Source organism: Rattus rattus, chromosome 2 (assembly GCF_011064425.1).
Source record: "Rattus rattus isolate New Zealand chromosome 2, Rrattus_CSIRO_v1, whole genome shotgun sequence".
Classification (NCBI taxonomy): Eukaryota; Metazoa; Chordata; class Mammalia; order Rodentia; family Muridae; genus Rattus; species Rattus rattus.
This window is the reverse complement of record NC_046155.1, coordinates 5,282,968-5,305,735: the sequence shown is the minus strand read 5'-3', so window position 1 is coordinate 5,305,735 and position 22,768 is coordinate 5,282,968. Positions and strand designations below refer to the sequence as shown.

General features: G+C 50.4%; 2 protein-coding genes across 6 annotated transcripts in view; one reads left to right on the top strand and one right to left on the bottom strand.

Moving 5' to 3' along the window:
- The window catches only part of Shank2 (SH3 and multiple ankyrin repeat domains 2), a 389,007-nt gene extending 381,712 nt beyond the window's left edge, over positions 1–7,295 (top strand). The window contains exon 24 of one of the 3 annotated variants that reach the window (XM_032891331.1): positions 1,818–7,295. In XM_032891331.1, coding sequence (XP_032747222.1) covers positions 1,818–2,388 — 571 coding nt within the window. In that variant the 3' untranslated portion in view covers positions 2,389–7,295. The remainder of the gene's footprint in view (positions 1–1,817) is intronic. The other 2 variants (XM_032891333.1, XM_032891332.1) reach the window with 2 other exon arrangements.
- A 9,230-nt stretch (positions 7,296–16,525) lies between these two features.
- The window catches only part of Cttn (cortactin), a 30,256-nt gene continuing 24,013 nt past the window's right edge, over positions 16,526–22,768 (bottom strand). For all 3 annotated transcript variants that reach the window (XM_032891327.1, XM_032891328.1, XM_032891330.1), the window contains 4 exons: positions 21,701–21,790; positions 20,464–20,647; positions 18,698–18,769; positions 16,526–17,906 (listed from right to left, as the gene is read on the bottom strand). In XM_032891327.1, the coding sequence (XP_032747218.1) occupies positions 17,770–17,906; positions 18,698–18,769; positions 20,464–20,647; positions 21,701–21,790 (483 nt within the window). In that variant the 3' untranslated portion in view covers positions 16,526–17,769. The remainder of the gene's footprint in view (positions 17,907–18,697; positions 18,770–20,463; positions 20,648–21,700; positions 21,791–22,768) is intronic.

Here is a 22,768-nt window from a genome sequence, read left to right as displayed (position 1 = left end):
CTCAGACTCTCTCCCCTCACTTAAGCTCTGAGGAGGTCTTCTACCATCTATGTACTCTGCAAGGGGACTAAATTAAGGGGTCCCCAAAGTTCAGTGTACCAACACCATTGTAAGGAGTTTAGCGCAAAACAGGCCCCGTGACACCACACCCAGAATCCTCACCCTGACAGTTATGAGTTGGACTGGGGAGCCCTCAATTCTGACCAGTTTACACAGGATGTGAAGACGTGGGCTGAACTCTGAGCCACTTCAGTCTAGGTTGTGCCTGTGGTACGATGGACCTTTCTAGAAATGAGAGGGGTGTGGTGTGTCCACGTTCACATTGGTGAGCCCAGGTCAAGAGACACACCTACTTTCTTTAACCCGGTGCTGTCTGCAGTTTGGCAGTAGAGCAAGACACAGCATTTGGAGGGAGGCTTCACCTTCCTAGGTGTGTAGCTAGAAAGTCTTCAGGGGCCCTGACCAACATGGGTCAGAGAATGCATTTCATAAAACAGCCACTCCCAGATAGATAGATAGATAGATAGATAGATAGATAGATAGATAGATAGATAGATGATAGATAGATGATAGATAGATGATAGATAGATAGATAGATAGATGATAGATAGATAGATGATTGATAGATAGATAGATAGATGATAGATAGATGATAGATGATAGATAGATAGATAGATAGATAGATGATAGATAGATAGATGATAGATAGATAGATATATAGATAGATAGATAGATGATAGATAGATAGATAGATAGATGATAGATAGATGGATGATAGATAGATAGATGGATGATAGATAGATGGATGATAGATAGATAGATAGACAATAGATAGATGATAGATAGATAGATAAGAGATGAGTGGATAGAAAGATGAGAGAGAGAGAGAGTAGATGGATAGATAGATGATAGATAGGTAGGTAGATAGAGATAGAGAGATAGAGAGTAGATGGATAGATAGATGATAGATAGATAGATAGATAGATAGATAGATAGATGATAGATAGATGATAGATAGATAGATGATAGATAGATAGATAGATAGATAGATAGATAGATAGATAGATAGATAGATAGATGACTGAGAACAAGAACTTCCTCCTCACTCAGGAGGACCTCTCCCAAAGCAGGTCGCCCAAACACAGCAGGCCTGAGGAGGTAGGCTCTATGAGGTGAGGACTTCACCTACCCATACATTGCAGGAAGGACACCTATGGCCACCCTGGGAAAAGGGGCCTCTGTCTCCTATGGTAATAGGGACAGACATCCTGCCAGCAAGTCTCCGCATGCAGGGAGTCCATCGGTATACCCTGAGGCTTGCTGTCAAATGGTCCAGTCAGTGGTAGGCAGGGTTCCCTGTGAAGAGGCCTCCTGCAGAACTTAGCCTCGGACACACTAACAACCTGGGTGCTCTATGTCCTCAGCATCCAGGGAAAATCTCATTCAACCCCACGTACAACATTTCTGAAGCAGGGCTGGCCCTGCATTCGTCCAAAACCCAAAAAATTTAACCCTAAGCAGAGACCTGACAGGCTGCCCAGAAAGGGAGTCCTTTGGAATGTGTATGTTGCCGGAGAGGGCCTGGGCTCATTCTGGCCTGCACAGGGGGTCCCTCCAGGCTCTTTCCAGCCTGGCCCAGGTGAGTGGCTGGCTTGCTGTGCTGTGGTGACTCCTGCTCCACCCACACCCCTCTGACTGGCACGGCAGTCTGTTTCACTGCCAGTGCAGACCCTCTGCTGTTGTGGGTGCCTCCCCCTTCCGTCCCATGATCCTTAGGGACCCGGAAGTGATGTTCTTCTCTGTCGTTGCTATTTCAGAAGCCCGGAGGTCATGAGCACTGTCTCAGGTACACGGAGCACGACGGTCACCTTCACTGTCCGCCCCGGAACCTCCCAGCCCATCACCCTACAGAGCCGGCCCCCTGACTATGAAAGCAGGACCTCAGGACCGAGACGTGCCCCAAGCCCTGTGGTTTCGCCAACGGAATTGAGCAAAGAGATTCTGCCCACCCCTCCGTCTGCTGCAGCAGCCTCTCCCTCCCCCACACTCTCAGATGTCTTTAGCCTTCCAAGCCAGTCCCCTGCAGGGGACCTCTTTGGCTTGAACCCAGCAGGACGCAGCAGGTCACCATCTCCTTCAATATTGCAACAGCCAATCTCAAATAAGCCTTTTACAACTAAGCCTGTCCACCTGTGGACGAAACCAGACGTGGCAGACTGGCTGGAAAGTCTGAACTTGGGTGAACACAAGGAGACGTTTATGGACAATGAGATTGACGGCAGCCATCTGCCAAACCTCCAGAAGGAAGACTTGATAGATCTTGGGGTGACTCGAGTTGGGCACAGGATGAACATAGAAAGGGCTTTGAAACAGCTGCTGGACAGATAAGGGTGGCTGTCCTGGGCCTTCACAGACTCCTTTCTTATAAGTAGAGATGGGCTTATGTTGAAATGTGTGGTGGCCAAGCAGAGGCTGACAGCACCAATCTCTGGTCTGTGGGTTTGTCTCTGGGTACCCAAAGAAGTGCTGTGGATGTCCCTTGGTGTGGCCAAACCAGGGCCTCAAAACCCAGCTCTCTGTGCAGATTTCTTGGGTGGCTTCTGTCCAAAGGGACAGTAAGGGGGTGTCTGTCCTGGTCTCAGAGGCTGCCATAGATGGCATGTGGGACCCTCTCCTCCTGTGGCAGATACCAGTGTACTCCAGATACCTCCTGAGGCCTCCCTCCTCTGCCTTCTGGGCAACTCTCACCCCTCAGCCCCGGAACACAGCCTTTCTTCAGGCCTTTGGCCTCTGGGTGGGTTCGTTGGCTCGGTCCCTCCCCTGTGCTTGGCTCACAGTGAGCAGTCCCAGGTGGAACCCTGCCTGAGCCAGACCTTAGAGAAACACCGTCCCATCCAACTCTTTGTCTGACTCCTGTGACGTGCATCTGAGCTTCTTTGGCCCCAAGGTCCTTGGCAGTGGTGGCTGTGTGGACAGGATCGTGCCCAGCTTGCTTAACTTGCTTTCTTTACTTCTGCAAACCGATTAGCATAATTCCAGGGTGGCCAAACTGAAGTCACACGGAGTTAGTCAAAGCACAAAGTCACGATCCTGAGGAGGAGGGAGGCCTGGCCATAGAGCCAGCCAATGTGTGGCTGCCCAAGCACACAACCTCCTCCAGGGCAAGGACAGGTGTCTGCCCAGAGCACCTGCCCAGAAGGGAGAGGTGGGGGCTCTTGAAATTTACTCTAATTGGATGTCTGCAGAGCTCCACAGAGGTCAGAACAGGTGAGCATCTTCTTTTACAAGGACAAGAAGACCCAAGGTTTGGGGGAAGCACGGTTGCCATAGAGAAGCTGTTGTCCTCCCTGGTGGCGGGTGGAATGTCACGCCCTTCACCGCACCAGGCCACAGGTGAGCATCCTGATAAGGCAGCCCTTCGGCTCTCAGAGGCCAAGAAAGGTGGAACTCAGGGGCCTTTCTCCCTTCTCTCAGATAGCGGGGATCCCACCGGCTTGTCTTAACATCTGGATCTCAGAGAAGCCTGTGGTCGGGACCTGGTGGAGAACAGAAAGTGGGGCACAGGCTGTGGCGAAGTTTAGATGTGGGCGGAAAGGAAGGTGGGGAGCATCCTGGACCAAGCCTCACCTCAGGCCCGGCCACCTGAGCCCACCCTTCTTGCCCCCAGATCTCTCCCTCCCGAAACAATACCTCTAATATCCCAGGGAGGTCACCGACTGCACACAGCCACCACGCAGCCAGCTAGGCTCCCGCAACCCCCTCTCCCCCACACTCAGAGGAGACTCGAATGTCAGGTGATGGTTTTATCATTTCAGAACTAGCCCAGCCCATCTCTAATTATAAAACATTTTTTCCTTTTTTCCCCCCTCCACTTATGCTCACAACCGTGTGTCTGACGAGGCCTGGAACAGCACTACAATGAACACATAAAATTTAGCAATTTAAAAAAAAAACTTTCTTTACTGCAAGTTTAAATACGTGTACAGATAGTTCATAAGCACAATATCTTAAGAAAAAAGTGGCTGGTCTACCGGGCAGCCCCTGTGCCACTAAAAGCTAAAGGAAAAGGGGGTTGTGGTTTAACAATACTGTTTCCTTGGAACAATTATACAAGCGACCTTTTAAAAATTACCGTTCCCTGGCCACATCCTCAGAACCTGCAACACCGAGTCCTTCTTCAGCTTTTACCACGACTTCATCACTGAAGGGCAATTATTTCTTCAAAAGGATTAGAATCCACGACTCCACAGTTTCTCCAACAACAACAGACATACATGCATACTCGTGCACGCGCGCGGGCACACACACACACACACACACACACACACACACACACACGCACCCTCTCATGTGTGCACCACAACCCTTGATATGGAGACCAGGGCTTTGAACCTTATTCTGTCCCCCAAACCCTTTGCAGGTCAACCCCAACTTCTGAATCGTCCAATGAGCTGGTACCAGGTGACCGCTGAGCACTTTGCTCTGGGTTCTGTCATTCCCCACAGCGAGGCGAATGAATCAGTAATGCTCCAGAGATGTTGAGTCCAGACACTGCGGGTAGCCACTGAAGAGTTCAGAGAGTGTGAAAACGTGGCCCGCCACTAATTTGTCTTCCAATGGGTGGTTCTTCGAAGTCCTCTCAGTGTGCCACAGTACTAGGTCCCTTTCCTGTGCCTCTGGTTGGCATTACCTCTGTGCTCAGTGCCAGGCAGATGCTCGGCAGGAGAGACCTGGTGGCTTGGGGCCCGCTGAACGTAGGCAGCAGGTGACAGGCTGCGACTGCCTTCTATAGACTTCAAGCCACATGCCTCCAAGCAGAAGCAAGCTGTCTGCCAGCCCCGGGAGCTGATAGGCCTGCTTTGCTTTGCAGTGTCTGGTCACAGGAACACAGCTGGACCTATCAGAACTGACCCCTAATCACCCAAACACACATTTGCCTAGATACTGGGTCTCTGTCTCTGACAGTTGATTTTTGCGCAGAAAGCAATAGTCCCTCATTGAAGTTGCAGCCCATTGTCCCCCCCCCCATTTGGAACATGTCAGGACCAGGCCCTACCCCAGGACCCTCCTCAGTGGTGAATCAGATGTTAAACTGCTCATAAGGACCATGTTACCACTATTCCAGGTTTTAAGATCAACTTTTGTTATATACTGTAATTTAAATAACTGCATAAATTTACATGCCTAGTTTCTGTAATATTGTGTATACAAAACCAAAATCTCTCAAGCTGTAAATTGTGTATACCCGCCAGGATCCCCACTCCGGGGCGTCCATGCGCATTTTAGATTTAATTCATACAATTAAAAACTCAATGTGACTGCTGACGTGCTGAAACTTTACATAAGAATTATTTGTGATACTTTAGTTAATAAAATGGTGAGGTTTTTTTTTTTCCTGAGTTATTGAACAAGCAAACATTACCCAGCTGACCTGGCAATGACTTTTTGTGTGTGTGCGGGTAGGGGGCCACAAATATTGATTTTTTTTCTCCCATTAGCAATTTTGGGTTTTGAATACTAACATGTTTCACACTATAGTTTGTGTGTAACAACACATGTCACATTATCTTTGTTGCTGTTAATTTTGTGCTTTTGTTTTTTTTTAGACTTTATTTATTTAGAAGGAGAGAGCGAGAGAGAGGGAGAGAGAGAGGGAGAGAGAGCGAGAGAGAAAGTTCCTGTACTTTGCACTTTTCCCCCCAAATCCTTCAATCTCTTGTATGGCAACCAAAATTACTGTAAAAAAAATAAATATACTCTTGCAATAAGGTTGTGGTTCTGATTACAAAGGGGAAGGTGGAGCTGGCTCCCCCAGAGCAGTCATGCTTGCCCTCGGAAATAGGGGGTTCTGCACACTTCAGCCGGCTTTGCCTGGGCAAGGTGACAGGATAGCATCTTCCCTTCAGCCACTTCACCTCAGGCCCGTTCTCCTCAGGTGCCCTCATTGTCTAAATGGAAACCTTGTATATTATTAGAGAATTGTGCAAAATGTCAAAAGTGGGCTTGTGTGACCACTCCTGTGAGCATGCGTCACAGGCCTGGCTGTCCCTTCTGTTTCCAGGGTGGGTGCAGGGGCACCCCAGAGACTGACCCAGGCTCGCCTCCCTCTTTCCCAGGAGGAGAGGTGCCTCACAGCAATGAGGGCTGTCGGCTGGCCAGGGGCCATGGAGCAGAAGACCGAGCCACTTCTCTGGCTGGCCTAAGCAGGTGATGCTTCCACAAGCAGCAGTGGACTAAGATCAGGACAGCAAGAGAGAATCAGGGTCTTTGGCAAACAGCTGGACCCGGAGCTTAGGGGCCATCCGTGTGCCGCTCCTGGAAGTATATCTGAAAAACACTGAACCTCTCTGGCCTCCTGAGTTCTTCCCCAACAGGGTCCCTCCTTGGGTACACCCGTCATCCAAGTAGCAACCACTGTGTCCTCATCTTTCCCCTTGTTCCCTGTGCTCCTCCAGTAGATTCTCCTAGACCACCAGCTCCCCCAGCTTCACTGTCCGGTGGCTTTTCCCAGACCCCTTGGTAAATTGGGCATCCATCGGGGGGCATCTACCGGCCGACCTTCTCTGTACTTGAACTGTATTTGAGGCATTTGCTCCCTGGGGGTCTGAACCGTGTAGAGACCCCGGGTGGGAACACCCCGGACGGAGGGATCACACTGACACTGGCATTGAGACTGCCTGCTTTGGGCAGAATCTGGCAGTGCCCAGTGCCCTGCCCCAGATTCTAGCAGCCCCCTGGCTCCACCCTGCAAGTCCCCACTGTCCTGATGATGCTGTTTCTTCCTGCACTCTGGGACGTGGGTCTGCAGCTCACAGTCTTTGCCGGTTTGTATTTAAAAAGTCACAGCAGCCACTGTTCGCGGCTTCTACTAGAACTCTGTTCACAGCCAATCCGAAACTTTAATATGAGCCTTCAAATAAATCCTGAATAGAAAAAATCGATTTAAAAACAAAGTGTGTGCCTTGGGTGTTTTGAACTAATCTGCATACTACCATACTGTAACTGTACATTTGATAAGAGGATCAATGTATAATGTAGCTGATTTAAAAAATAGTTCTAGTGCCTTGTCTTCTGAACTGGAAGCTCATATCAATGCACAACCTAAAGATTCGAAGCCCGACTGGAGAACTGAGTGCTGAGAGGAGCTAGGCCCTGGGCAGAGCCCTTCTCATCAGAAGACTTTGGGATACACACAGTCGGTTATGCTTAAAAAAAAAAAAAATAGAGAGAGAGAACATTGAAACCGAATTGTGTTATCAACTAATTTTCCATTAAAAGTGCTCTCTGCTACATCACGTCCAGTATTTTCATTTAAATGCAAACATGTTTTAGAGAATTATCATGGGGGTTGGTGTCAGAGCTGAGCGACCTGGGTGGGCAGCGCTTGTGTTGCAGTGCCCCCTGGTGGCTCCAGCCAGTGCTGCTTACCAAGGTCAGTGGTGGGCTTTGGTTTCATGTTTTGTTAAAAACACAAAATATTTGCATTCCCATGACTGAGACTAGACATTAGAAGTATGTCGGTGTGACTCTAGTCTCACAACTGTCAGCTGTTTCTAGACATTCAAGGTGTCAGATTTTCCTGAGTGGCATGTGGTGGGTACACTCTGGGAGCAAGCATCTGTCCCTGGGTCTAGACTAATCACAATTAGAGTGGGCCTCGAGGGACTCAGCCAGCGAGGGGAGTGATGCCACCACACATCGTGTCTCCTCAACCTACTGATGGCAGAGGTGGGAAGACAGACACCAGGCTAGGCACACTGGCATGCCATAGAGTGGTACTGTCTCTCACACACACACACACACACACACACACACACACACACACACACACACACACACACACACCTTAAAGGTGCAAGGAGTGCCTCAGATCTGGAATCCTCCCACAAAGCCCTAAGACTGTCATGAGGCTGTGCTATAGCCAGCAGGCTGTGGACACACGGGCCACAGAGTTTCAGGCAGGGTAGGTCCCACTAATCCCAGAAGCTGAATCACAGAATGCAGAGAGGAGCAACTCCTTTCTGTTGTGATCACTGTGTCCACACAAGGCTCGAGCACTAGGGTTAAGAGTTCAAAGGTGAGAATGGACACTGCCCACAGGTACTGGGTGAGACGCCCAGGCAGCCTAGGAGCACAACCAGGACACAACCTGGAGTTAATTCAGCAGCCACGTGCTCTCCTGGCTGCTCATGGAAATCAAGCCACCCCAATGCTGCCCGGAACTGTCATTAAAACATGCTTTCAGGGGTTGGGGATTTAGCTCAGTGGTAGAGCGCTTGCCTAGGGAAGCGCAAGGCCCTGGGTCGATCCCCAGCTCCAAAAAAAAAAAAAAAAAAAAAAAAAAAAAAACATGCTTTCTGCCCCAGGACTGAGCAAGTGTCATGACCACTGCGTAAGGGCACTGGCATAAGTGGCCTGGGCACTGCAGAGTGCCCTCCACGAGTGTGTACCAGCTTTGAGGCAGAGCCGGACTCCAGAGCACTTCAGTCTCAGTACGGAACCAAGTCCTCTCGAGACATGGATAGGGGAGGTCCAGTTTGCTGGGCAACCTCCCTGGCCAGGTTCACCTGGAGGGGAGAAGCCATAGATGCCCTAGGAATAGGCCACTTGGTCAGAATCCATACCTGATGCCAGAGTCATGACCTTTCCCCTTCTCCTTCCCTAGTCTTTAGTTCAATTCAGGGATTCTGGAAGCTCCGTACTGCCCAGGACCACGGTCCACACCAGCTTATACAGAGGAGAAGGCCAGAATCAGAAACAGACCACCCAGGGGTTGGGGATTTAGCTCAGTGGTAGAGCGCTTGCCTAGCAAGTGCAAGGCCCTGGGTTCGGTCCCCAGCTCCGAAAAAAAGAAAAAAGAAAAAAAAAAAAAAAAAGAAAAAGAAACAGACCACCCTAACTCCCTTACCTGTGGTCAAGATCGCCATACACAGGACCCTGACCTTCAAATAGAGGGCCTGAGGGAAAGGGCACCTTGGCTAGGTGTAGCATTGACTGACTTTAATGTTTCCTGGGAACTGTCGCCAAGCTGACATCCCTTCTATAGATGTGGGAACTGATGCTCCCACATGTAGATGCCACGTGGACAGGATTTCCAATGGCCCAGTCCTCGACGTGGGCACACACAACTTCCACTCACAGCTGGGGACTGCCTGCAGTTTCTGGTCCAGTCTACTGTGCATATTTGTCTATGTCAGCCCCGGTTGGTTGGCTCTGGTGCCCACGGTGACCTGGGTGCTGGTCCACCACAGTAACTTTTCTCCTACAGCTCCCTCTACTGTGAAAAGAGGACTTTTGCCTTTCTGCCCCTTCCAGATTATAGGTGTGACAGAGGAGGTCAGACCCGGGAGGACAAGAGCAGTCATAAGCACAGACTCACTGCCCTGAAGCCAGGAAAGAAACCAGAAGAGACAGCAGCAGGCCTCCCTGGCCGTGGAGCACACCATCTGAGCCAGCTCAAAGCAAACCCTCCACTTTCAAGCAAGAATTTGTGAACTGTGACTGGAAAGACCGCATCAGAGACACCGAGAGCACAGCAGCTCTGAGGGAACCCTACGACCAGAATCTTTCAGTACTCTACAGCAGCTCTCCTCCCTCCCCCTGAACCAGCCTTGTGGGGGAGAGGGGTGCTCACTGGATCACGTGGCTGCTCCTCTCCATTAAGGGGACCCTTAGAGCATGAGAGACAAGCCTGGCATGTGCAGACTGTTGCCCTGCTAGTCCTCAGCCATGAGCATCTGACAGGAGGTGCACTCTGGGAACCAGGAAACCAGAACAGTTAAAGTGATGCCGGGATCACCCCACTGGGTTCAAGGGTCAGACCCTCACTAGATGCACAATGGAACATAAAAGAGGGACACACAGCCTACCCCTCTCCCCACCCTGACAGCATCTGTCCTACAGCCCTTGGTCCTGGACATTTTCTTCACTTTTGACCCTGAGCCTGTTCTCATGGCTACAGTATCCCTGAATCCTCATGGAGATGAGGCAGGCTCTTATCTTGAACAATACTGTCTGGGCATGGCATGGCTATTTCTGTCAGGAGTGGCTATGGCCACCTGCAGGGGATTTCCACAAGATTGTGTCCTCAATGGTCACTATCTGAACAGTGTGTTTCCAGATTCTTGGTGTCTTGTTCAAAGAGCTGAAGAAGCACAAACAAATGGAGAGAGAGCAGGGGTTTTATTCAGAAGCAAAGTTCTGTACAGCAAAGAAGCAATGGATGAGAGGGTGTAGGGGCCCTGGTCCTGGCCGGACTTTCTTCTGTGGATCCAAGGGGAGGAAGCGGCTGCTAGGTGTGGGCTATGGGTAGTTTTCAATTTGTTTTTATTTGGGGGCAAGGGATTCAAGACAGGGTTTCTCTGTGTATCGCTGGCTGTCTTGGAGCTTGCTACGTAGACCAGGCTGGCCTCGAACTTACAGAGATCCACTGGCCTCTGCCTCCAAGTGCAAGGACAAAGGATTGTGTCAGTCAGTACACCTGGCTGGTTTTCCATTTTGATTGACAACTTTGAGTCTTATTCTCTGTTCATTCTCCTTCCCATGATGCATCTGGCTTTAACATGTGCTCATCAGTTACACACAGGCATAAGATGGGATTGGGGGTTTTCCCAAAAAGTTCACTCTGAGGACACAGTTTGCTGTGCATTCATCCAGAAACAGTCCAGGCTGGATCTGTGCACTGCCTCTAGGTCCCAGATGTGTTCCGTAATGTTTGACCACAAAAAGGATGTGTGGCTCATGCCTCATGGGCACCCCAGGAGGCTTCAAGGGAATGCATGGTACTCTGTCCTACACCCCTGGAAATATTAGCAGTTAAAGGATCCTGAAAGGAGCTGCTATTTGAGCACTTCAGCAACATAACCAACTGAAAGCCACTGTTCCCTGCAGGGAGACCCCTCACCCTTAATTCTGCAAGTGACGCCCTAGCCCATGCTCCTACAACTGTCTCCTTACCCATGCTCTTCTAGTGACTCCTTGTCTAGGTTCCTATCAGGAACCCCAATTAAAACCACTGGCTTACCATGATGAGCTTGGCTGGATCATTTCTTTGATCTGTTGTTGGTCTCCCATCTTGCTATGGCCTTCATGGCTTTGAGATTGAACTTCACATGGGGGGGGGGAGACAGAGAGAGACAGAGACACAGAGACAGAGAGTCAGAGAGACAAAGAGACAGAGACAGAGATAGACAAGAGACAGAGACACAGACACACACATACAGAGAGAGAGAATGAGAGAGAGAGAGAGAGAGAAAGAGAGAGAGAGAAAGAGAGAGAGAGAGAGAGAGAGAGGCGCTAGGATTGAGTGGATCTTATGCTCTAAAGGAGATGAACCAGTTGTAGCTGGCATGTTTACTGTATACAGCATGGGTGAGGAAGAGTGCTAGTTAACCTCAGTCCTGGGTCTCTGGAGTGAGCACTGTCAGGTGGCTATCGTCCAGGAGGAGGATGCTATGGTTGATAAGAGTTTCCACACACGTCAACATCCACACACAGGATGTTGCTTTGCTATTCCTGAGCCTGGCCCAGGAAAGGTCTTAGCATTCCTATGGGTCTGAGGCATTGAGGTCCTCAACATGGCTGTCCTCATGATAATAATACACATTCATTCAGGACTTCCTCCATTATCCACACTTAGAGGGTGTGTAGTCACACCTTCTAGGAAAGTTAATGCAACAGTTGGAGCTTACACAGGGACAAAACAACAAAACAGAGACGCACTCTGAAGAGCACTGTGCGTGCTCTGGGTGATGAAGTACAACTGAAGCTAAGCTAAGGGTGGAGTGTCCACAGCCAATCCTGACATAGCTGCCAAAGCAACTTATAGAAGGAATGGTTTATTTTGGCTTACAGTTCTAAAAGGGTGGGTTCGTCATGGTAGGAGGCAGGTTGAAGCAGTAGGCATGGTGACTGGAGCAGTCAGCTGAGCTCATGTCTTCAACACAAGCACAAAGCAGAGAGTGAACCCAAAACAAAGTGAGGCTTTATAACCTCAAGGACAACTACTTCCTCTAACAGGGCTGAACCAGCCAAACATCCCCCAAACAGCGCCACCGACTGGGAACCAAGTGTCCAAAACCTGAACCTACGGGGGACATTTGTCATCCAGACCATAGTCTGTCATGGTTACAGGACAATGTAGCTATACTGACCAAAGGATCAGTTTGATCTGCTCCCCCCACCCTGTCATGTCATGTCCTGGTCCTTCCTATTTGAAATAAGAATGTCTGCTCTCTCCATTTATATAATGGAAATATGTAAATTGTTTTTAATTTTATAGAAGATTTCATTTAAAAGACTTTGAACTTTTAAAGTGTTGGGACTTTTTTGGTTCTTTTTTTCTTTTGGAGCTGGGGACCGAACCCAGGGCCTTGCGCTTCCTAGGCAAACGCTCTACCACTGAGCTAAATCCCCAACCCCATGTTGGGACTTTTTTAAGACCATATATATGTAATATATATTATATTATATTATATATTAATATATAAATATATATATTTAATTTTACATTATACATTTTGAGATAAACATAAGACCTGGGGACAAAAGATAGAAGGTTATGGTTTGAAAGTGACGTGTTTGTGTCCAGTTGACAAGGGATGGGTTACAATGGTTAGATTTTATTGTCAACTTGATCCTGTAAGTGTTGCAGCTCTGAGGGGAAAGGGAACTTGACAGTCAAGAGCCAAGGACTATCACAAAGTCACACACAACAAACCTCACACAAGAGATTTATTGGGCAAGACACAGGAGGGTGGGTGAATCTGCTCAGATGGGAAGCAGCAGAGAACTGACCTGGAGGCAGACTCATATAGGGTTTCTTGGACACAGAGTTTTTCAGGGTAGAGATTTCCAAGGTCAGAACTGGTGGAATTTCTAGGATTGGTGGGTTTTGATTTATTTTCAAACCCAGAAGTGATCTCAGACCTTTTACCCTACAGACCCAACTTAGAACCACCTGGGAATAGTATCAGTGAGGGATTGTCTAAATTGAACTATGGACATATCTATGGGGATTGCATTGAGTTAATTGATGTGAGAAGACCCAGCCCACTGTGGGCAGGACTATTCCCTAGGCAGGGGCTCCTGAACTGCCTAAGAGTAGAGAAATACAGCTAAGCACAAGCAAGCAAGTGGGGCAGGAGGCAGAGAGGAGAGATGGATAGAGGGAAGATGGATAAAAGGAAAAAAGAGGAAAGCTTGGGCATCTAGTGCTTAGGAGAAATAGATGAACACACTGGGATATCTTATCCCAAAGGTTCATTCAGGAGCTCTAGTAGCTCTTGCTTTTGAACATGGTCTCACTCTGCCACCCAGGCTAGTCTTGAACTTATGCGCTCAAATCATCCTCCGATCTTAGGCTTGCATATGCTCACAAAGATTTCACCATCCAGGGGGGTCACAAGATGACTACAAGCACCCAATTAGAGACAGGAGACCATATGCACCCTTTTTCCCACTGAGGACGTTGGAGCTGTTCAGGTAGTGAATCTGCCAAACAATGGAGGAACACAGTGGGTGACCTGTCACTACAGCCCCAGGAAAGCCCCGTCCACACCCCAGCCCACTCCCAGCTCTTCCTCCTTTCGGAGCATCCTCTTCTTTGTGGTGGCCACAGGAAAACGAGTTGGCAATAGCAGAACCAAGCCCTAATAAGGCAGAGCTATCCCTGGGACACCTCATTTTCTGACCTTAGCATGGAAGACACCAGACCTACCCAGACAGCTGTCTCCAGTCTGTGCACATCAGACCTTACCAATGGCCAGCCATGACTTCAGGAGTCCCCAAAAACCACTGCCCCTCTCCTCATGGCCCCAGACATTCGGCAGAACTGAGTCTCCACCTTCATACCCCAGCAGCTCAAAGCATATTACTGTCCAGGAATCCGCCCCCACACTCCATAAATTCCTCAGGCCAAAGGCAGCTGACCTCCAGGTGACTGGTGAATTACTTTGTCAGTGCTGACAAGACTCACACTCAGTGTCTGGGATGCCAAGCCACATCCCTAATCTCATTTAAGAGAATGACAGGAAGCATGCATACTGACGCAAGACCAGAAACAGGCCTACCTACGATGTCCTGTTCCTGATGAGCCTCTGTCCCTGCCCCACTCATAGGCAGAGGAGACCAGCAGTGGTCAGACTTTATATTCCTGTCACCCCCATCTCTGCTCACCCTCCTATCATGTGAAAGCCACCACCGTGAGTCCTAATGTGACTGCAACCTCAAGGGCAGAAAGCTCTCTACTATAACAGAGGGGTGAGGGCCCTGCAGTGGGAGTAGAGTGTGGCCCTCAGGGACAGAGCCTACAAGCCACACTGGAGGCAAGGCAGGGCTGGCTGCCATACCCAGGGGTCACTAAAGGAGGTTTGACTGGAGGGTCACATTGGCACAGCAGAAGCAGGCACCATAGGAGGGAAGCAGGTTCCCATGGGCAAGCCAGATCAGTTCCCAGCCGGTGAGGATCCAGGTGGAGCAGGAAAGGGAGAGCCAGGGCAGTAGGGGCCCGCCTTCCTGGTTCTCTAACTATAGGGTGACTGCATTCCCGAACTGGAGCCAACCCTCCAGGGACTGACTGGGAGTGAAAGTCTTGCCACAGAACAAAGCCAAGTGTGTGTCTGGGCAGCCCCATGGATGAGGCCACACCTAGGCTGCAGAGATATCAGAGGCACTGGGACTCCTGACTACTGGACCAGCAGTGTATCAAGACTTAAGAAAGGAAACGGCCAGCCAAGATTTGGGTCTCCCCATCATGACATCATGAGCACCATCCAGCTCTGTAGATAAAAGCCAGTGTAGAGCACTATCGGGGGTAGCCAGAACAGCTTGCACTGACATCCGAGATCCCCCCCTTTCTGCACACCTGCCTGAGGAACAGAACACTGCCTGCCACTGAGAACCACAGAGCAGGCCGTCAACAACAGTGTCCAGCTCTGCCAAGGGCAAGTACCAATGGCTTGGTTACCCTTTCATCTGCTTGCTGCTTCTCTGCTACCCCTGGCTGGCCCAGCCAGGCCCTCCTTCAGTTACCAGTACTCTGTCCAGGGCCATGGTTGCCATCTAAGCTGGTAAATAGTACCCTGAAAAATGGCTATAACCATCAGGATTCATTTAGAGGCTAATTCAGAACTCACTCTCTCTCTCTCTCTCTCTCTCTCTCTCTCTCTCTCTCTCTCTCTCTCTCTTTCCCCTCTCCCCTTTTCCCTCTCTGTGCGTGTGTGTGATGTTTAAAGAGGTCAAAGACCAACCTCAGATATCGTTCCTCAGTAGTTGTCCGTTTTGTTTCATGGGACAAGATCATCAGTGAGACAGGTAGCGCACCAGACTAAGGTGGCTGGCCAGCGAGTCTCTGGAGAGGTGGCCTTCGATCCCCACTTCCCCAGAGCTGGGATTACAGACAAATCCTAGTGCATGCGGCTTTTTAAAAGCTATGTGTATAGGGGTTGGGGATTTAGCTCAGTGGTAGAGCGCTTGCCTAGGAAGCGCAAGGCCCTGGGTTCGGTCCCCAGCTCAAAAAAAAGAAACAAAACAAAAAAAGCTATGTGTATGCATATGGGTTTGTATGTGGGTATGCCCATGTGTGTGCAGGTGCCTACAAGAACCAGATCAGAGACCAAAGGCATAGGATCCCCTACACGTGTAGCCCAACATGGGTAATGGGAACTGAACTTGGGTCCTCTTCAAGAACAGTGCAAAGTCTTAACCATTAAGACATCTATCCAGCTCTCCCAATCTTCCCCTTCACCCCCTGCCCTGGTTGTTTTGTTGTTTTCAAGACATACTCTCAATGTATACTCAAGTCTGGCCTGGAACTCCAAGATCAGCCTGTCTGGGACTAAAGGATGTAGCACATCTTTTGGCACCAGGTTTTGTGGTCAAATAACCCTTTCCCAGGGGTTGCCTGAGACCTTCGGAAGACAGAATCTTACAGCATGATTCCTAACAGGAACAATATTACAGTTACAACGACTCAATGAAGATAAGTTTGTGCTTGTGGGTCACCACCACCTGAGGATGTGAACTAAAAGATCCCAGGAAGAGGAAGTTGAGAAGCACTGTCCTTGACTCAGCTGGAATGTAGGCCTCTGAGCACGCCTGTGAGAGCTTATCTTGATTATGTTAACTGATGTGGACACCATCTTAGCTGTGGGCAGGACTGACTATGGACATGACATGGCCAGCTGCTTCTGTGCTGTAGTACCTTCTCCACCATGATGGACCACATGTAGCTAAGTAAACCCTTGTTCCCTACAGCTGTTTAATAAGGGTGCCTTGTCACAGCGACAAAACCTAAGATGTGCAGCAAGTTTTACCAACTGAGCCATCTCCCTGCGCAGATCCTAGGGCCGAAAGCACCCATCAGGGAGCAAGGCCCTTAGGGGCTGCGGCTGCTCAGCTACCCTAGCGAGGGACAGTGCAGCCTCGATAAAGGGCATCTGAGTGAGGCCCCCCTGGAAATTCAGCCCCAGTGCCACCTTCAAATCAAAACATGGAGACTAACCACTGCAGAGGACCACACAGCAAATGGATCAAAAAAAGTTTATTCTGAATATTTAATTTAAAAAAATCCATACCTATAAGGTGTGCTACAGAATTCCAGATGATAATTCATATAGAAAACCCAACCTAACAACGGAAAGGCAAGGATTCTGCAGGAAAGCTCATGGGGAGAAAATGGGCATCGGTCCTCATGTGTCCCAGAGGTGGGGACGCGTCTACAAGGACATGCTGTGCTGCTCGCTTGACTGTGTATAACCAGTGTGGCTCAGCCTCCTGGCGTCTCAGACACTTGAAAGCATCTTAGGGACAGTTGATCAAGGAAGCTGGGGAGGCACCCAGGTGGATCAGTTCACTCAGTCCTGTGTCCAGCCACATTAATCTATCAACTGACTATAATTGAACATATTTGGCAAAAAGAACACAGCTCCCCACAGGGAGCATGTTTCTGGAGGCTTGCAGGGAGAAGGTATCTGTCTGCCCAGCCAGGTGGCTGGCCACACAGCTCACTTGCGGCTGAGCAGGAGTCATGAGCAGGTCCAAGACTCCCTCCCCAAGTGTCCCATGTCGCAGGCCAAGCTCAGGATAAGCTGCCAGCACATCTCTGAGATGCATTTTGTGCTACAGACCTCGAATACAGACGGGAGAAAGTAACACTTCAGGGCAAGGCAGCAGGAGAAAGGAGTCAACCAGGACTGGGGTGTCAGGTTGAGTTGAGATGAGGAGGTGGAGTAAAGGAAGCCCGGATCCTGGCTCAAATGGTCAGGACTGAAAGATACGACTTCCCTCGAAGGGTCAACGCTCCGGGACCTCGCTTTCCTTTGGACCCCTTTCCTCTTCTTCCCAACACTGGATCCCAGAGAGCCTCCTCCCTGAGTGGTCACTCCAGGAGCACTGTCTCCATCCTGGGAACCCGACTGCCATGGGAGGGAAGTGGGCACAAGGCCACATGTACCACCAACCTCAGGAGAAGTGCATGCCCTGAAGTGGCTACGTACCACAGTCGGCTTGGCAAAGCTAAAACACCTGGATGGCTGAAAGTAATCACCCATGTTCTCTGTGAACATGATCATCAGACATTAGCAAACTCTGTGGCAGGACATGCCCCGAAGCATCAGCAGACGTATTAAATATAAAGGCAATATGTATATTCCCCTCCCCACCTTCGGAAAAAGAACAAAAACAGAAATGGAAGCAGAAACCAATTCAACACACGCAGACGCGATGTAGTGTGAACCCGGTGCTGGTACTGATAGGCTCTGGGTGGCCACCCTACTGCCGCAGCTCCACATAATTGGCCGGGAAGAGCCCATATCTGCCCTTGCACACCCCACGCCACCAGCCATCGTCGATCATTTCTATGTTGGTGATGACATCATCAGGGTCAAAGGAGATCTCATCATCGCCAGCTAGGGAGGGAGAGAAGAAAGAGACTCAGATGGGATCGTCACCTGACCAGGTGGAAGATATCAAGACACCCACCCGGCAGGGGAGAGGGCCTTCACTGTTAAGACCCATGACAAGGAGGGCAATAGAGAGGGCTGCTAAGGTTATACATGAATATCTAGACTCTAGAGAGACCTGAGGTGACGGCCAAAAGGTCACAGAACCCATGTGCGTACCAGGAAATACATGCCAGGTCTCTGTTCAGGAAGAGAAGGGGCTAGCAAGCCCCTCTCTCTCGGCCTAGGAGCCTGAGGATTTGAGGGAGCCACAGCCATGGATCCTATAAAACACCGCTCAAGTAATAACTAAGCCAGGAGGAATGGATGTGCTGACATGACAGAGAGGGGCCACGCTGGCTCTTGTGTGGAATCCTGTCCCCAGCCTGCACTGTAGGTCTGTGACTAAGGGGGCTCTGCAGCTTTAGATCCCCAAATTCAGATGAGAGACAAGGGGTGGGCACAGACATGGGCATCCCTGCACCATCCCAGGCAACACCTGTCAATTTACTTCAAGATACACTGTGGAAACTATACCCAGGCACAGTAAAGTCCACCTAAGGTGTCAGCCACTGGGAAATTGAGACACGACTGCTTAAGCCTGAAGTTCCAGGTCAGACTGGGTAACAGGCCCTGGATCAAGTCCAAGCATAAGACAGCCTCATCTTCCTTCCCAGAACTGTCTCGGGAGGGGAATAGCTAGGAACTTCACCCTGGGTAGGAACATCTGTGCCCGCAGGCCACAGTTAGTGTCTTACCAGCCTGGTAGTCATACAGGGCGATGGCTGTGATGCCCAAGTCACTCTCATACCCATCGTAGGTGTCATCCTCTGTAAGAAAGCAGAACCACTGAGCAATAGCCAGGCCCCGCAAACATACTGCCCAAGGACTGATGGGAAACTTGCTAAATCAGCTGGGCTCCTATGTGGCAGGCATTGGGATGGAGGGGCTAGATACCTCCTAGAAACGAAAGGACTTAGCTGGGTGCTGGTGGTGCATGCCTTTATTGGGAGGCAGAGGCAGGCAGATCTCTGAGTTTGAGGCCAGCCTCATCTACAGAGTGAGTTCTAGGACAACCAGAGCTACACAGAGAAATCCTATCTCCACACCAAAGTGGGAGGGGGAGGAAAAGGTAAAACAAAAACAAAACAACAACAAAACCCACTCCTAGACATTTTCTTATTTAGTGATTGATGGGGAGGCTCGGCCATGTGGGTAGTGCCATCCCTGGGCTGGTGATGCTGAGTTCAGAAGAAAGCAGACAGAGCAAGCCAGTGAGCAGCATCCCTCCATGGCCTCTGCATCCACTCCCACCTCCAGGTTCCTGCCCTGTGTGAGTCCCTGCCCTGACTTCCTTCAGTCATGGACAGTGATGTGGACATGTAAGCTGAATAAACCCTTTCTTCCCCAGCTGCTCTGGTCAGTGCGCTTCATCATGTCAGTAGAAAACCTGATGACGATAGGCCTTAGCTTTCAAGAGAAGACCTCAGACACTAATTCTGACACATACAGAGAGAAGTATGGCCACATGGACAAGTAAAAAGTAGGGCAGCCTGGGCTACAGATGGAATGAGACTGTGGTGCTTTGAATAAGAATGGCCCCCATCTATCTGAATGCTTAGCTACCAGGGAGTAGCACTATTTGAAAGGATTAGAAGGATCGGGAGGCGTGGCCTTGTTGGAGGAAGCATGTCACTGGAGGTGGGCTTTGAGGTTTCAGAAGCCCATGCCAGGTCCTAGCATTGCTCCTCCCCACCTGCCTGAGGATCCGGACATAACTCTCAATTACTTTTCAGCACCATGCTGCCATGCCTGCCGCCATGCTCCCTGACACAATGATAATGGGCTAAGCTCCTGAAACTGTAAGCAAGCCCCAATTAAATGCCTTATAAGAAGTGCCTTGGTCACAGTGTCTTTTTACAGCAATAGAACAGTGACTAAGGCAGAGACTGAAAAACAAAAACAAAAGCCAAAATGTCTGATGTCAAGAACTCAACAGGAAGAATGCCAGAGCAATGGGGGTTTGGCACCAAAGGCTGCCTGCCCTGGGCCTCTCAGGTTAAGAGCAGCTGAGGTGCTCTGCACACACACCCACGATGCTGCAGGGGGATGAAGATCTTGCCTGGTCTAGTGTCTTATTGGAACCTCATTCTCCAAGTAAACATGAGCCTCACTGTCTGCCTGCTGAGGCACTGGTTCATCTGCAGAGCATGGGAGATGTGGCCTATGAGGTGTCTGGGCCACAGGGAGCCCTCCACAGGAGGACTCACCAGGGCCCTCCAAGGGAGGACTCACTAGGACAGCAGAGCCCCACTGCAGCCTTCACCATCCGTGCAGCACAGGATGGCCCTTCCCAGGACTGCAGGAGAGTACCGCACCCAACCTTCTCCAATCCAGGGGGTGACCCAGAACTCACATTCCTGGGCAATCAGACAGCAGGCCAACCCTCTAAGGAGCACACTGGAGGGGAGGACTTCTCAGGAACCCTCCCTTCCCTGGGCATGGCTAGAGTGGGGTCCAGTACCTGCTTGGTAGTGGCCAGGAACCTCTGTGGTCTCGTAAACAGGCTCTGATGTGTAGGCCAGACCTTGCTGGTTGCTGGCCTCAGGAAGGCCTGCAGCCTCAGTGCTGTACTCAGGCTCAGGCTCAGGCTCAGGCTCAGGCTCACTACCTCGGTAGCTCGGCTCAGCCTTGAACGGAGCTGCATCCTGAGGAAAGATACACAGGCATCTCTCACGCTATCACCACAGTCAGAAGAGCCCCCCACACAAGGGACCTCCATGGTCAGACAAAACAAGGCAAAAATGGAAGTTTCATGCACAGGAGTGGGGACAGAAGCTTCCTGTGAAGGGTAGCCAGGCAGAGCAAGCTGCTACAGCCCAAGTTACTCAGGCCCAGGAGCAGTCTCATGTAGCAAGATGGTGGCAGACAAAGGCTACTGCAATGCTAAAGGCCACTTCCTGTTGTAGTGGCTCGACACTGGACCCTGCCCCATCTTCCACTAAGGAACCTCAGGTACTTCCCTTGGCTCCTGGTCCCAGTTGATCTACCAGTCACGGGACCTGCTCTGCCCCCAGCTTCAACAAAGTGCCAGTGTCCCAGCGCCTGGCCCAGCAGGAACTGGTTGGCTGGGCTACTAGCTACAAGGCCATATCCACTGAGCAGTCTCGGAGGGGAAGGCAGACTGCCACAAAAGGCAAGAACAAAAGTGTTCAAAGAGAGGGAGTCCCAGTGGTGAATAGGTCATGGTCACCTAAGCCCTAGTCATGGACAGGGTCCACACTAGACCCCATGAGCAATGTCACCCAGCTAATGGAGGCAGTACATCAGCACTGGCTGGGATCCGTGGGGTGTGGCTGTGGGCAGAGGGGCTTACTTCAGTGAGGGACCCTGAGTCCGGACAGAGTATGGGAGACTCGAGGCAGGGATGTGGCAAGGACTCTCAAAGCTTCATGTGAGGAGGCCACAAGGACCAGAGAACAAGATGCTCAAGGGACTAAGGAAGAACCCTGTCTCAGGGCCAAGAGAGAGCTCATTCTAGAGGGAGCACGGTCAGGACAACCAAAATACCGAGCAGGCAGCATCTACTGACCTCCCAGAAGCTATAGGGAGAGGAAGGCCCTGGTGCTATGGTCTGCCCAAAGGTAAGAATGGCAGCCAACCTGGGGGCGAGGGGACACCTGTGTTCCAGGGACACGGAAGAGGAGGATGTCAGGAGTCTGAAAGAGTCTAGGGCGGCCAACTGCCACGTCACTACCCACCTCATAGATGGGGCTGGATGGTGGTCTGTCTTCAGCTGGCTGAGGACTAGGGGATGCAGGGGGTGTCTGCTTCTTGGCTCTGGCTTGCTCCTAAGACAAAGGGACAGCAAATGCATGGTTACTCAGACAGCCTGAAAGTCAAATCTGCCACTTTGTAAAGGGGTGGCACCCAGGCGGGAAGCTTGGCGCCCGCTGAGAGAGTAGAGAGCACTGATCACTGGGTTACACGGTCATGCCTTCTCAAGAACTCTGGCCTGTGGTACAGTGTCACAAGGTGGGAAGATGCATTTAGACACCCAGTGGACAGGTGCAGAGGTGACATCAAGCAGCCACTCCATCTGGCCCTCAGCTCATTTCCCAACTTGGGGCTCTGAGTAAAAGCTACCATGGACGAAGAGTTTCAGGGACCTCTGAGTAGGTAGATATTTTCTGCACATGGGGGAGACATGACCCTGAGAGTTGACTGGGCTGCCCTCCATAGAGTATCCTTGGGCAAAACCCTGGTCCCCAGGACTATAACAGAACACTAAACAGAAGATAGGAACAGAGGCAGTGAGTAGCCAGAGCTGGCCAACATCCCTCAGGTTCCCTCGTCTTCAGGGCTGTGGCATCAAGTGTGGGATGTTCTAACCTCTTGGGGAGCAAGCTCAGACAGCAGCATGGGAAATCCATTAAGATCAGCATGTCCCATAGGAGATGTTCAAGGTTGCAGTCATGCCTGAGACAGGACTGAACCTCACCTGATCACTTTACACCCTTTCTTACTCTTCTGTGTAGGGGGAACAATGGTCACACCATGTGCTCTTAAGAAAATTACCATAGACTCTGGCACAGTCTTTGCAACCTAGGAACTGTCTGTTCTGTGTCACTAAAACAGCCATTGCAATCACCAAAGACAAACACCCCAGGCACTGGTGGTCCTGTGCAGCTGAGGGGAAGACATATCTGGATGTTCAAGTCTCCAACACGATGAGGAAGCCTGGCTGTTGAGTTTGCCCATCTGTGACAATAGGCTGTGAGGCTCGTTCCAGCCCTCCCTGTACCCAGTTGAGTGCCAGGAAGAGGCCT